At 35.5% G+C, this 14,625-nt stretch overlaps 2 protein-coding genes across 2 annotated transcripts; both read right to left on the bottom strand.

Annotated features, from left to right (window-relative positions):
* Positions 1 to 1,759: 1,759 nt before the first annotated feature.
* On the bottom strand, positions 1,760 to 5,013 carry LOC110744562 (putative mannitol dehydrogenase). Its single transcript, XM_088255355.1, has 5 exons — positions 4,813 to 5,013; positions 4,407 to 4,520; positions 3,738 to 4,251; positions 3,486 to 3,639; positions 1,760 to 2,147 (listed from the first exon to the last, which is right to left on the bottom strand). The coding sequence occupies exons 1-5, from the start codon at positions 4,908 to 4,910 to the stop codon at positions 1,942 to 1,944; spliced, it is 1,086 nt and encodes a 361-aa protein (XP_088111481.1). The 5' UTR covers positions 4,911 to 5,013; the 3' UTR covers positions 1,760 to 1,941.
* Positions 5,014 to 8,235: 3,222 nt separating this feature from the next.
* On the bottom strand, positions 8,236 to 12,480 carry LOC110773133 (putative mannitol dehydrogenase). The gene is made up of 5 exons (XM_088255346.1): positions 12,318 to 12,480; positions 9,751 to 9,864; positions 9,144 to 9,657; positions 8,820 to 8,973; positions 8,236 to 8,604 (listed from the first exon to the last, which is right to left on the bottom strand). The coding sequence occupies exons 1-5, from the start codon at positions 12,413 to 12,415 to the stop codon at positions 8,399 to 8,401; spliced, it is 1,086 nt and encodes a 361-aa protein (XP_088111472.1). The 5' UTR covers positions 12,416 to 12,480; the 3' UTR covers positions 8,236 to 8,398.
* Between the last annotated feature and the right edge of the window lie 2,145 nt (positions 12,481 to 14,625).

The following is a 14,625-nucleotide window of genomic DNA, read 5'->3' as shown; positions in this document are numbered from 1 at the left end:
GCACAGAAAAGGTAGAAACAACCAAAATACAATAACCAAAGCCATGATACCCTTAGCTCCTAAACCTCTCCTATTTTCTCTGTATCTTGTGTCTCCCAAATCCCAATTCCCACATCCCCTCAAGTGTTCAAAATTCAAAAAAAATTATATCTAAAACAAATTCCAAGTTAAAAAAATTTCAATCAAATTTCAGAAACTTAATTACTGGATTCTTGCTATCGTTAGCAAATTCAATTATTAAAGGGTTGAATCAAATTCCAAGTGAAAAAAAAGCATCCATGTATTTGAGATATAGTTTGATATTTTTGGGATTTTGATTTGGGTTTTGAACTAGTGTTGAGTATAGTAGAGATTCCTGGGAAAATTGGGAAATGGGAGAGCTGAAGAGAGGGAGGAGAGAAAGGGGAGAGAGATACAGAGAGATAGAGAGATAAATGGGTAACGTTAGTTTAGAAAAAAAAATAAAAACGACAGTTTATGTTAATTTTGATGTGTTATTTATGAAGTCATTAGATTAGTGTAAGGGTCCAGATGAAGCAAAATGCAGAAGAAAAAAAAAAACAAAGCGTAAATTCTAAATGCAGAGGCTCATTGCTCAGGTGATGATACTTTTTTTTTTTTTTTCAGTAAGGGATTATTTTTTTAAAAAAAATAAAATTTAAAGAGGTGATGTAACATTAGCAAAACAAATATTACAAGCAATCCTCCACGGAAACATCTTAAATGATCTCGGAAGGATTTTCGTATCATGTAGATATTTAGTGTAAGAATATAAAACATGATCTATGGTCAGTATTGATGCAGCCAGCCAGACATTAGTTACATTATGCATAGTGGTAGGCTAAAATGTGAACATACATTATGCATACATTATGCATGGTGTATATGTATAGTCCTTTTCCTTGTATGATACGACAACCTTTCTTCAATGGCCACAGTCCATATACGTGTGTGTGTTATTTGAGACCACAAGAAATTGAAAATCATACAGTTGTGGAAAGCTTTAATTTTTGAAAGAGCCTCCCAGAAATGGGCGGTTGGAGAAAGTGATTTTTGTTTTGGAGTGGAGAAATAATATCAAAAAGCATTTGTCAAATGGATATATGTGCATTGGTTAACGTCGGTTGTCATGAGTTTGAATTTGGGTGTGAATGTCAAAATATGGTTGTTGTTTGTGAAGTTTGATGCAATATTTATAACAAACGGCCCACATATGAAATAAATTTTCAACTGAAAGAAATTGTCACCATATGAAATAAATTTTCAACTGCAATATTCATATCAAACGCCCCACATACATATAATATTAAGTGCTCTTAAACAAACTCTAAAATTAATTAAATATATTCTATTATTAAATTATTTATTAAATTACTAATTTACTATAATATAAAATGATCAAAAAGAATATATTGAATTGTTGCATGCAAGCGTCCCATGAGTAGTACAAGCTAAGCACAGCCAGAAACAAATAGAAAAATAAAAATAGAAAAAAGACAGAAACAAAATCTGGTCATATGAAAATAAAAAAATAAAAAAACATATAGGGCGGTTCGGTTTACTAAAGCACTTGTTTTGGATTTCAGTACAGAGCACTAAACTAGTTTAGCCGATCGGTTTGGAGTGCTTATCCGATTTTAAAACAACTAAAAACAAAACCTAATCAAACGAGACCCAATTTTCAAATTTGGTCAGAAATTACCAACCCTAATTCCATGCATACAAAAAATTACAAATAAGAAAAGACCAAAACCTCATATAAGAATTAAAATATCATAATAAAATATATCAATTTCACGTAATCAAAATCTAACATATTACATTGTGCTCATGAAAATGTATAATTTTCACCATACGGTAGACAACACCGCTGAAACAACTAAATCGAATATTAGTATATAATCTTATTTTGCCAAGATGAGTAACTTTGGGATGTAAAATTTAAGAGCTTGACTTCAATGTGTTTGCAATGTCGATGACAAAACGGTATCTAACATCTGTTTTGATGAGACGCTCCATAGCCGTGTTCACATAATCAACTGGGATAACCTCGACGTTCGCTGTTATGTTGTGTTTACCTGCAAAATCAATCATCTCTTGGGTTTCCTTCATACCTCCAACAACACTACCAGCCACTATCTTCCTTCCTGAAATTACAAAATAACACATTTTTGTTAATGTTGATTATCCACCAATGCAAATCAAAGCACAGGTGATTAGCAAGAATAAAAAATTATTTAAGATAAATGTTGTGCTTTCAAATCCAGTGTCAACATGTAAAGCCAACTTCTCGTAGTTAGGGCTAGTTTGGTATTGCTATGCTTTAAAAAAAAAATTGCTTCTGCTATGTTGTGAGAATAAACAGCTGTGAATAAAAGCAGTTAGGCGTTTGGTAAACTGTATTAGAAAAAGTGTTGTGAAGAGTCAAAGTGTTTGGCAAATTTTTATTAAAATGCTTTTAGTGTATATAATAACCAGAAAGGACATGATGATGAAATTGTCCTTTTTTTTCTTTTTATTTTAATAACAAAAGGAAACCAACTTCACTACATATAATTTTTTTTCTTTTTTTTAACACTTAACACACATATTTTACCATAAATTCTAAATTATCATTGTAATGAAATTTAATAATTAATAATAAGGGTTAAGTAAACAAATATATAAACAAAATAAAATTAAAAAAGAAACAAACCCATCCCACCGTACATCCCCACCCCCATCTCAGGTCTCCTAGTCCCTGCTCTCATCACCAGGCACCCACCCCATCCCCATCCCCATCCCAACACCTCTCTCTCCCTCTCTCTCTCTCTCTCCCTCTCTCTCTCTCTCTCTCTCTATCGCACGCACTCAACACCAAACCCAGCCGCAAAATTAAAAAGTAAAAAGGACCATATGAACCTGCTACCTTTCTTGGTGACTATGGCTATGGCGCGAGCGGCGTTCTTGACAAAGAGGCTATTGGTTTCGGAGGAAGAGAAGGTGGAGTGGAGAATTTGGACTCGGCGGCGAACCAATTCGAACGAGATTCTATTCTTTCCTAAGGATATGTGTTGTCATTTTAGAAAGTTATTAGGGGCCTTATGGGGAATATGAAATATTCATTAAAGGACCAGTTAATTTTTTTTTAAACAGCTTTGAGAAGCAATTCCTGGCTGCTTTGAGAATCTGCTGTCACTGACCTGAGCTTTTAAAATAAGTCAGCCTTTCTTGGTTTTACCAAACGGGTTGGAACACAAAATTTTTATTAAAAGCTGCTTTCTTATTAATCGCAGCAACCCCAAACGCTAGCTTAATTACAAAAGGCCACTACTAAAAAAACTCACACTACCTACTGATTTTAATTTGTCCCATTTCGTTGATTTTTGAGAGAATAAATTGTCTTCACTTAATAATAGAGACAATGTATCCACCATTATTTTGTCAGTATTCTAGTTTGGTGTGGCTATTGAACAAATACATTATCAGCCATTCACGTAACTTACCCATGAGCAAAGGAAAAACAGGTAGCTCAAGAGGCTTCTCGGGTGCTCCAACCAAAACAAGCTTTCCATTATTCTTCAATAAACCAATCAAAGGCAAGAGAGGGTGGACAGCAGAAACGGTGTCAATGATACCATCCATTGTGCCCATGGCAGCCTACACAATCAACTTAACTCATTACCTTCACAACAATCAAACTAACGATGACCTTAGAGTCGTCAATTTAATGGACCTTATTCAAAGATAATAATCACCTTCATTTGGCCATCGTCGCGGCTGACCAAAAATGAATCAGCACCGAGGTTTTCAATGGCTTCCGATTTCTTATTGGGGGAGGTACTGATCACTGTGACCTTAACCCCCATAGCCTTTGCAAACTTCACGGCCACGTGGCCCAGACCACCGACGCCTACCACACCCACATGCATGCCGGGTTTGTCAAGTCCGAAATACCTTAAGGGGCTGTAAGTTGTAACCCCAGCACATAGGAGAGGAGCAGCACCGTGAAGAGGCAGGTTGTCGGGAACACGCACTACGAAGTGCTCATTTGCCACCATGATGTCGGAGTAACCTCCATATGTTGTGGTTCCATCGTGGTACTTGGCTCCGGAGGTGGGTATCATTTCGGGGCAGTAATTCTCAGCATTGTTGGAACAATTGTCACATGATTGGCAAGCACCGATCATATATCCAACACCGACATGGTCTCCAACTTTAAGTTTCTCTACTTTGCTTCCCACCTCTGTCACTACACCAACAATCTCATGCCTGGCAAATTGATTAGGTTCACATTTGTACATGAGTAATTTAATTCTGAGCATGAACCAATTAAGCGGATAAGTTTAGTGTTGAGACTATGTAATTAAACTGAAGTCATATATCTAGTAACAAAGTTTAGGATAGATTGGCATGTGTACACTTACCCGGGAATTAGAGGATACGTAGAAAGACCCCATTCATTCTTGACCATGTGAAGGTCTGTATGGCATATCCCACAGTATAATACTTTGAACGTCACGTCGTTCTCTCCTGTTGCCCTGCAACCAAATCACAAGACATTGAGATATATATAAATCTAGTTGGTCCTACTACTGAGACATGAACAACTTGTTCCAATGCATATTTTGAATTCAGTAACTTTTTTTCTTTCTTCCTTAAAGTTTGGGTTAGATTGAATGAAAATGTAACCACCCTTTTTTCGGACTAGAAGTTTATCTTATTTCCTAGGAACCAAACGCAGACGAATGGTGGATTGATGAAAAGAAAACGATTAATAAATGAAACAAAAAATGGATGGAGATCTAGAAGATGGAATAAATAATGAATAACCTTCTGGAGAACGTGAAGGGAGAGAGAACACCAGATGAATCTCTGGCAGCCCATCCAAAGGCCTTCTTGGGGTGTTCTTGTTCTGGAGATACCGCCATTTTCTCTCCTATCTTCTTTAAGTACAAGTATCAACTAAAGTTTTTTAACCAGAAAGTGTTGAACTTAACAGAACAATACGAGAGTTGCTAGACATGTAGTGAGTTTGTGCTGTATATATAGTTAATAGTTAATGTTTGGTGGAGGGCTTTTAATGTTTGGTGCAGATTATAGGGAAATTGGAAGTCATTTTTTCCACCACATATCCCTTTTTTCTCCCATGATATTCACTCGTTTGGTTCAATTGTTGGCGTACATAGAAGATTGGAGGAAGAGAGACTATTACTATTTTGTCCTGTGTTGCAGGTTTCGATTCATGATATTCACTCGTTTGGTCGGTCCCGAATCTTATTGGACGTTTTTATTTTTGGTCGAAACTTATTGGAAGTAAAGGTGGAGCGCAACCACCCTTTTTTTGTTAGAAGTAGAAGAAAATTTGTACTATTTTGGCGCTAGTGTTATCGTTTCACGTGGCCATTTTTGTCTACTTCCCAAGAACAAAAGACCATCCCATAATTTGTACTTGTCTAATCATGTTACTTCATATGATTGAGCAAACCTCATACGTCGTTCTCTCCTGCTGCCTACCTATTTTTTTTTGGTCTGAACGCTGCCTACCTTTTTTTTTTTTTTTGTCTGAACACTGCCTACCTTTTTTTGGTCTGAACCACGAGGTGGTCCTGGATGGACCTCAATTATGGATGGCACCTTTAAGCCTTAACCACAACCCAGACTAATCCCCGCTCACACCGGGTCGGCCCGTAAGGGGTAAAATGCTGGCCAAAGTGGTGACTCCGTACAAGAGCAGGGATCGAACCTCTGACCTCTCTTAAGGAATGAGAGTGCCGAACCACTCACACCAACCACCTTGGTTGAACACTGCCTACCTATTTTGACTTGGCTTGATTCCTTCTTCTTCTTTTTTATTTTATAGAAAATTTGGCATCAGTCCAATTATGAGGAGAGATTTTGGGTGCAATCCACGCAGAAATTGTTCTTGATCCAAGTCCTTTGACTTTTGCGCCACATAAGATTACATGCCTTTTTCAATTTATTGATATTTACTTTTATTTATTTTTTATTTTTTGTTCCAATTATGCACCTAAAACATAAATAAGGTAAATTATGAAGTCGTAAAACTAGTAAGTTATTGATTTGTAGGATATTAATTATCATATTTGATTTGAATTTAACTGCAAATCTATTTATTGAATTCTGAAATTTTCCCAAGGTATACCGACATCGAAATTCGTAATAAGAGTTCATAAAAACTTCATACCTTAATAATAGATAAGGTACCTATGCATACACCTCGTATGCAGTATGCAGGTAATTAAACCCATAAATTACCTCTAGTCCAGGTAATTAAATCCATAAATTACCTCTAGTCTAGGTAGTTATACCCTCTAGCCTAGCTAATTGAACTCATATAATATCTTAGAAGACATGTACGTATGTATATAAATATGAAGCTCCAAGAGTAGATATCCCATCATCTCTTTGTTGATTTACTGAGTTTGCCTGCTTATACCTTGTGTATTTGTTTTATCCCACGAGTCCTTGTGCGTTTGAATTATTCTTTAGTGTTTTTTAATGCCAGAGATGGTCTTTCACTTGAGAGCAAACTCTTTTTTTTGTTTATTTCCTGCCTAATTATTTTATATTTCTAGTTAGTGATGCTAGTGAGGTATCACAATGTTTGTCCAATTTGCATTTCATCGGTCTTTCTCCAACCAGACATCGAGCGAGAACACCAATAAGGATCAAATCCCTTCACCATAGAATTTTCTTCTTTTAGTGAAAAATAATATTATGGTGTAGTATGATTGTGAGTATTTTATCAAGTGTTTTGGATTGAGAATATTGGAATTTGAACTTAAGTGTGTTTAAAAAGTATTTTTCGCTTGCATTTTATTATGGTTTTACAAGAGGCATTTAAGAAATTAAAGTGAGAAAATTATGATTCTTAGCTAGAAAAATACGGTTTGATCTCATGAGTGCATCGGTGCAAACGGTTCGAAAATCGGCGTTGAAACTTAGAAGCTAAGCACAGTTGAACTTGGGGGGCCTTATGGTAATTTTAGAGAAGATATTTTTTAATAAATTCTGAGCTGCCCCTCCTTTCTAGAGGTGTCAAATTGGCTGGGCCGGGCTGGCTTGTTTAGAGTCGGCCCATTAATAAACGGGTTGTGCTCGTGCTAGGCCACTTAACGAGCCGATATGGGCCCACACCAAATTTGTCTTATGTATTGCATTTTTTTTTGCAATTTTTTTTTTATACAACTTCATTTATATCTATTTTACAATTATTTACATATTAATAAGAGTTATTATTTGTTGGAAAAAGTGGTCAATAACTTTAATTGAAGTACATTTAAATATAACATGGCTAGATTATTGTTCAAGTTTTAAAAATTGAAACCTAAAAACATAATTATTACTTTATTTATAAAGAACACATTAAATTTTAATATATATTATTAGAGAAAATAAAAAGACTTGAATTTAAGATATAAATATAATAATATTATGTATTATGTGTCTCTAAAACAAATATAATTTAATAAATGGGCTTTAAACAGGGCGGCCCGTTGGGCTTCGGGCCGAATTAGCTTGTCCCGGCTCGTCTAAAGATACGGGCTGTGCCGTTTTAGGCCTTACTTAATCGGGCCGTGTTCGAGACTTTGTCTGTCTTCTCCCTCTTTATCTCATCTCCAAACTTTGACTAGCCATAACTTTTTAGTCCGACGTCAGAATCACGCAAGGTCAGGGGCTATGGATTCCTCTCGACGTCCTCTTGTTGAGTTGTATTCTAGCAAGTATTCTTTTAGCTTTCCTTGCCAATTTTGTAGTAGGATATGTAATGTAATTTCTCAAGCTCAAGGTTATTAGACTAGGTTACATTTGTATCTAGTTGTTTTCCTTTGACTGTGTTCATCAATGGCTCAACATAATCAAGGGTTGCCAAAGGTAAATTTTGCATTACATTCATTAAAATGCATTAGGTTATGACTAGTCAAATTGCTCGTGTTTTAACTAGTCATCTTTTGTGCATCATGAGGTTTGCCACATCAAGGGGTATTTTCACATGGAAGATGTAAGGATTTGTATTTTTTTTTTTTTTTTTAAAAGGGCGGTTTGATTAAATGAAATCACCAATTTTGGATTTCCAAACTAAGAACCAAATTGTTTAAACCAAATCCGACCAATTTTAAAACGAATTAAAAGAAAGAGAAATTGAACGAAACCTAATTTTTCCGTTGAAAGACCCTAACTTCATGCATAGAAATATTATAAATAAGAAAAGACCATAACCTCACACACAAATTAAAATTTTAGAATAAAACATATCAATTTCACTTAATCAGAATGTAGCTTAATACATTGTGCTCATAAACAAGGTAAAATTTTCACCATATAGTATACAACTAAATCGAATTTAGTTTGTAATCTTATTATTCCATGATATGAGTATGTTTGGGTGCAAAATTTAAGAGCTTGACTTCAATGTGTTTGCAACGTCGATAACGAAACGGTATCTAACATCTGCTTTGGTGAGACGCTCCATAGCAGTGTTCACATAATCAATTGGGATAAGCTCGATGTTAGCTGTTATGTTGTGTTTACCTGCAAAATCAATCATCTCTTGTGTCTCCTTCAGACCTCCAATAGTACTACCAGCCACTATCTTCCTTCCTGAAATTACAAAACAAAATATTTTTGTTGATATTGATCATCTATTAATACCAAATAAACGCACAGCTGAGTAAAAAGAATCAGAAACAAATTAAGATAATTATTGTGCTAACAATGTCAACAGTTAGTAAGAAAGGCATTTCTTTCTCAAGTACGTATGCATTCGCTCAATTTAAACCCAGTTAAGGTTAGAAGTTAGTGAATCATATGCCTACCACTGATCAAAGGAACAACAGGTAGCTCAAGAGGCTTCTCTGGTACTCCAACCAAAACAAGCTTCCCATTGGTCTTCAATAAACCAAGCAAAGGCAAGAGAGGGTGGACAGCAGAAACTGTGTCAATGATACCATCCATTGTGCCCATGGCAGCCTACACAATCAACATAACTCATTCACTTCACAAAAATCAAACTGACTAAAGGAAGTTGAGGTGGGACATTTCTTCACATCCTCACCCTGACGATACCCTAAAGTCGTCTATTATGGAGCTTTTTTTTTTTGGTCAATTTTAATGGACCCTTATGCAAAGAAAATAATCACCTGCATTTGGCCGTTGTCACGGCTGACCAAAAAGGAATCAGCACCAAGGTTTTCAATGGCTTCCTTTTTCTTATTAGGGGAGGTGCTGATCACTGTGACCTTAACCCCCATAGCCTTTGCAAACTTTACGGCCACATGGCCAAGACCGCCTGCGCCAACCACACCCACATGCATACCGGGCTTGTCAAGTCCAAAATATCTCAAGGGACTATAAGTTGTAACCCCAGCGCATAGGAGAGGAGCAGCACCATCAAGTGGCAGGTTGTCTGGGATACGAACTACAAAGTGCTCGTCGGCCACCATGATGTTGGAGTAACCTCCATATGTTGCGGATCCATCATGGTACTTGGCACCACTCGTGAATATCATTTCGGGGCAGTAATTCTCAGCATTGTTGCCACAACTATCACAAGATTGGCAAGATCCGACAAGATATCCAACACCAACACTGTCTCCAACTTTGAATTTCTCAACGTTGCTGCCCACCTCTGTCACTAGACCAACAATCTCGTGCCTGGATTGCCCAATTTAATTAAGTTCATATTTGTGCATATGACTAATTTAATTTGTGCGCATAATCCAATTAATAACAGATTGGTGTACGTACCCAGGAAGTAGAGGATACATAGAAATACCCCATTCATTCTTGAGCATGCTTAGGTCTGTATGACATATCCCACAATATAGTACTTTGAACGTCACGTCGTTTGTTCCTGTTGCCCTGCATCCAAATCATAGCACATTTAAGATTGATATAAATTTAGTAGGTGGCACTCGCATTCTGATTGGCTTATATATGTTGAAGAAGCAGCAACTTTAGTTGGTCTTACATATTGATTCAATTCTACATCGCTTTTTATTTATAGTAAATTTGGTTTACCCTCTCCAAATTGAATTTTTCTTAACTGCAACCCATCACTTTTTGTTCCTATTAATAAAACCCATTTTTCATAAGTAAAAACTCATGACTAGGATCCACATAATCAAGTTACCTTATCAAGCTCAAGATCTCATTTATTATAATTTTCAGATTCCCAAAATACCTCTACGTCTTTGCATTTGTTGTTTTCTCCATTGATTGTGCTGAATATACTTTGAACATATTTACTAAAATTCAATGTCATTATAATATTCAATTTCAAATGGTGTTTTAAATTGGCTGAAATTTAGAAATTTTTAGGGTAAGTTTTTTCTCTTTTTTTAATCAAATTTAGAATCTAAAAAATTCATGTTTTAGGCCTATTGAATTTATGAAGAAACATTTAATATACCTATCACGTTTTAGCATAAACTAATGACATATTATTTGTACCTATTTTTTCCACCTTTTTTTTAATGAATTATATAGGTACATTATTTATTGGATATGTAATTTAGGGATTTTTTTTCTTTGAAATTTTAGGGATTGGCGATGTGTAGAGAGAGAAAAACTTCGAGTTCAATTTCTTGTGCCTTCCTGTTTCTTTCTTAATAAAACAAATATTGAAGAGAAAACTTTGTTTTTAATGTAATCTTCATCTTCTTCCTCTGGCTTTCTAACCACCCAATGATTAGAAACAATAATAAAGCCCAAATTGGCACTCTTCCACCGTCTTGATCCCTCCCCATATCGATGTCTTCGCCTCCACCTCCAGGGGATTGTAGCCTACACATCTGGTTCAAGGGTTAATCTAGAACTTAAACCCTTTGCTTCCTCTTCAGTCACTTCTTCAACACCCACACATCATATATTAATTTCTCTCTTCTTCTTTTTTTGCGTAATATATTTAACTGAAGGTGAAAATTGATGCTGAACATTTTTTAATATTTAAATTTGGAAGTAAAATTTGTTGCCAGCTGTCTACATTTTATTGGCTTGGGACACTTATGTGGTTTGCCGACATCCCTGTTACAGGGAAGTTTTATCTCAACCAAAATAAATGGGGTGATTGATATGCTATTAATAATAATCTATATGTATAAAGCAAAAGGCAGATAATGGTAAAACATTCAAAATACCAAATTATAAATAAAATTAAGGAAGTTATATTCTGGTTATAATCTATCGCAGGTTCGGAAGCACGTGGGGAGAGGCCAGTTATAATTAAGGAAGTTAATGACATGCTTGAGAATAAATTATAAATAAAATATGAAGGTAGGTGGCATATAATGTAATTTAGTTAAGAGTGCTGCTAAACGAACCCTAAAATTAACTGAGTACACCATACTATCAAAATATTTATTGAATTACTAATTTACCCTAATATAAAATGACCACAAAAGATATATTGAATTGCAAAACAAATATAATTTTAATAAGTACACCCTACTCACCATATTCAACCCTAATGAAAGGCCTAAGCAAAAAAAATGCTTCCTTGATCCCAACCATTATGAGACTTGTTAGGGTACTGAGGAAGCGAAAGAACCATGTTGGGAAACCTGTGGAGAAAAAGCAAGAGCATACCCAAGGAAGTTTGGGTGAATGAGGGGTTGTCGATATGGGCTTTCTTCTAGGAGGGATGACTGTGAGCTTCTTGATGAATAGATTGTTTACATCAGGGAAATTTATTAAAGATGAATAAGATTGTTTACATCACTACCCATACTGGACCTGCTTGATCCCATACCTAATTACCACCCATCCTAGAAACATAGGCTACCACCTCATGTGCAGCTCTATTGCAGTGTCGTGTGTGAAAGAAAAGCCAATTAAATTGTTGAACTAAAACATGAATATCAAATAGAGTGTTGTGTGATAGAGTTTATTAGGGTGTACTAAGGGTATTTTGGTAGTAAAGTAAGGTGTACTTAGTTAATTTTATATTTTAATTAAAATATTATGGTGTATTTAGATCATAGGGTGTACTCAGTTAATTTTAGGGTTCGTTTAGCAGCACTCTTAGTTAATAATACTAGGACAAATCTATCTCAAAGTATGACTAGAATATGGTAGTTGTAAGGATCTATATCAAAACAACTTTATTTATTTATAAATATTATAGAAATTAGATTGTAATATTAAAGTTGGTTTAGATTGGATGAAAATCTAACTACCAGTTTTTCACTTGAATTTCATCGTATTTCCTAAGAACCAAACGCACACAAATTCTAGACTGATGAAAAGAAAACGATAAATAAATTGAACAAAAATTGCGTGGGGAGATCTAGAAGATGGAATAAATAATGACTAACCTTCTAGAGAATTTGAAGGGAGAGAGAAGCCCAGATGAATCTCTGGCAGCCCATCCGAAGGCCTTCGTGGGGTGTTCTTGTTCCGGAGAGACCGCCATTTTCTAACTTATATATCTAACCAGAAGGTAATTGACTTTGAGAAGTGCTAGGGTTGTAGTGAGTTTGTGCTTTATATAGCCGGTGGTGGATGGATGGCATGGGTATCTCAAGTCAAAGGTTACAAAAATGGTTTTGCTTACTCATGTGGAAAATAACAAAGCCACCATTTATGACCATTTTCTTCAATTGCTAAGTTTGGCTAATAAAAAAAAAGCCACGGCATTGACTTTCACGATCTTCTCCTCTATTGCACGTTTCGATTCATGAAATTCACTCGTTTGGAAAAAGACGTGGCTCTTCTACACGATTGGAAGATTGATACCTACTCCAAATTTTGTTCGAGAAGCAGAAGATCAATTTTGTTCTATTTGGGCCCAGTGTCATTGTTTTTAATTTGATCTCGTGCTTTTGGTTGGCGGCTCCACTGATTTCTGTACCCTCTGCGTGATTTTATCAAATCTAATGTGGCGTGCAGTGCATGCATGAAATAAAAAGAAAATACAAACTTTTTTCAAAGATAAAAATAGTTAATATATAAAGTTGTTTTTTACCTTTGACCTGGAGACCGGCGAAGTCACTACTACTAGCTATCCACTGATTTTGGAACCCAAAGCTTAGGCAGAAATGCTCCCATGTGAGATTGCTACGTCAGTGAAGCTTGAATGCTTTTTTTATTTAAATGGGCGGTGGGGGCCAGGCATGGTGTGAGATTGCTACGTCAGTGAAGCTTGAATGCTTTTTTTATTTAACTGGGCAGTGGGGGCCAGGCATGGTAAGAAGTGTCATATACACTGTTATACGTGAGTTTTTTTTTCTTTTTGAAGTGGTGGGGTGCCACATTAATGACATGGTAGGTCCGCAGTGATCCACGTATGTTAAGGCCATTCTTATTGAGGGCTCTAAAATGGGCTCCAATCATGCTCCATATCTACTTTCTAAAATAGATAGATCTTTAGAAACTCATAAATTTGATGAGAGATAAATAACTTCTAATGACTTCCTATAATTTAATGTTACTTTATTTAATAGTATTTTAATCATTGATTGCTAGTTGTTTTTATTTGACAAAATTGCATTAACATTTTCATACTTTATTATTGCCTTCCTAAGCTTTGTCTTGGTCGATTGTTCCTTATTCTTCTAATGAAGCTTAGAAGTGTATCTTTTGTGAGTGATTGTGCCCTTTTGGTTACTTACCGTGCTTTCTTCTAGTGTTGCCAATTTATTATATACCTGGAATCCATGTTTTCTTGCCTTGATTCTTTACGGGTTTTTTTTTCTTTTCATGTTTCCTCTCTTGGGTCAATTTGTTGCCTTTTAGTTCGTATTTCCATGAAAAGAAGGGGGAGACACACTTACTCTTATTCTGTGATATTTTTCACTTGCTCTTGGCCTTGGGAGTTGTGTGTTTTTGCAGAATTCTTACGTTTCTTCAGTGGACAACTTTAGCTCTAGATTTGGGTACGTAGTGAGTTGTGTATGTGAAACAAATGGGTTTTGTCAAAGAAAGCCGAAGGGGGTGATCATTGTTAGGTTCTAGATTAGTTAAGTTTTGGCTTCACTTGCAACATTTGTAATATTGTTTGTAATTCCGTAAGATCTTCTATAATATCAAGTACCTAGTTTAGGATCAGAGAGGTTCATTCATTGAGGACAGATTTCAACATGGCCTAAGCTGCAATTCACGATCAACTCATAAATATTTCATAGCATCATGTTTTTGAATATTCAATTTTTTTGGGCACATGGTTGATTTGTTTGGTCGACTAGTCAAGCCTCCTCAAATTTAGAGTTGGTTATGATTTAAGCCTTCTAGATTTGTCGTCACAAAATGTTTTCTTTTTGGATGACTAGTGCATATGACTAGTCGTCCTTGATATGTTTTTTTTATCACATGTTGTGGTCAAGTCATTTTATTTTATTTTTCACGTGAGCTGCTGGTTAGTCCTAGTCTAGCTCTTATCTTTAGCTGCCATGTGTTTTTGTTTTGATACGCCTAAATTTATCAAAAGGGTGGCCGAGGTAGAAAACAATCAACGCTTTTATTTTGGATTGTTGACAACATTTTTTTCGTGGCCTTTTCTTGTGAGAGTGTTCATGGTATAGAAATGGGTTTTTAAGATTTTATTTTGAAAATTGCTTCCTATTTTGAGAAAATCTGACCGTAACTTTGCACATTATTTATGATTGATTTTTTTTCATGATTGTG

This window comes from Prunus avium, chromosome 6, assembly GCF_965620075.1.
Source record: "Prunus avium chromosome 6, drPruAviu1.hap1.1, whole genome shotgun sequence".
NCBI lineage: Eukaryota > Viridiplantae > Streptophyta > Magnoliopsida > Rosales > Rosaceae > Prunus > Prunus avium.
The sequence above is the reverse complement of the archived record's forward strand: the minus strand, read 5'-3'. Positions and strand labels throughout refer to the sequence as shown.

Excerpts from the sequence above, each read along its gene's own strand:
- LOC110773133 (XM_088255346.1), bottom strand. The coding sequence starts at position 12,415 with ATGGCGGTCTCTCCGGAACAAGAACACCCCACGAAGGCCTTCGGATGG. Across the intron at positions 9,865-12,317 it reads CCCTTCAAATTCTCTAGAAG|GGCAACAGGAACAAACGACG; the intron begins GTTAGTCATTAT and ends ATTTGGATGCAG. Across the intron at positions 8,974-9,143 it reads GTGACAACGGCCAAATGCAG|GCTGCCATGGGCACAATGGA; the intron begins GTGATTATTTTC and ends TTGATTGTGTAG.
- LOC110744562 (XM_088255355.1), bottom strand. The coding sequence starts at position 4,910 with ATGGCGGTATCTCCAGAACAAGAACACCCCAAGAAGGCCTTTGGATGG. Across the intron at positions 3,640-3,737 it reads GCGACGATGGCCAAATGAAG|GCTGCCATGGGCACAATGGA; the intron begins GTGATTATTATC and ends TTGATTGTGTAG. Across the intron at positions 2,148-3,485 it reads TGTTTTTCCTTTGCTCATGG|GAAGGAAGATAGTGGCTGGT; the intron begins GTAAGTTACGTG and ends TTGTAATTTCAG.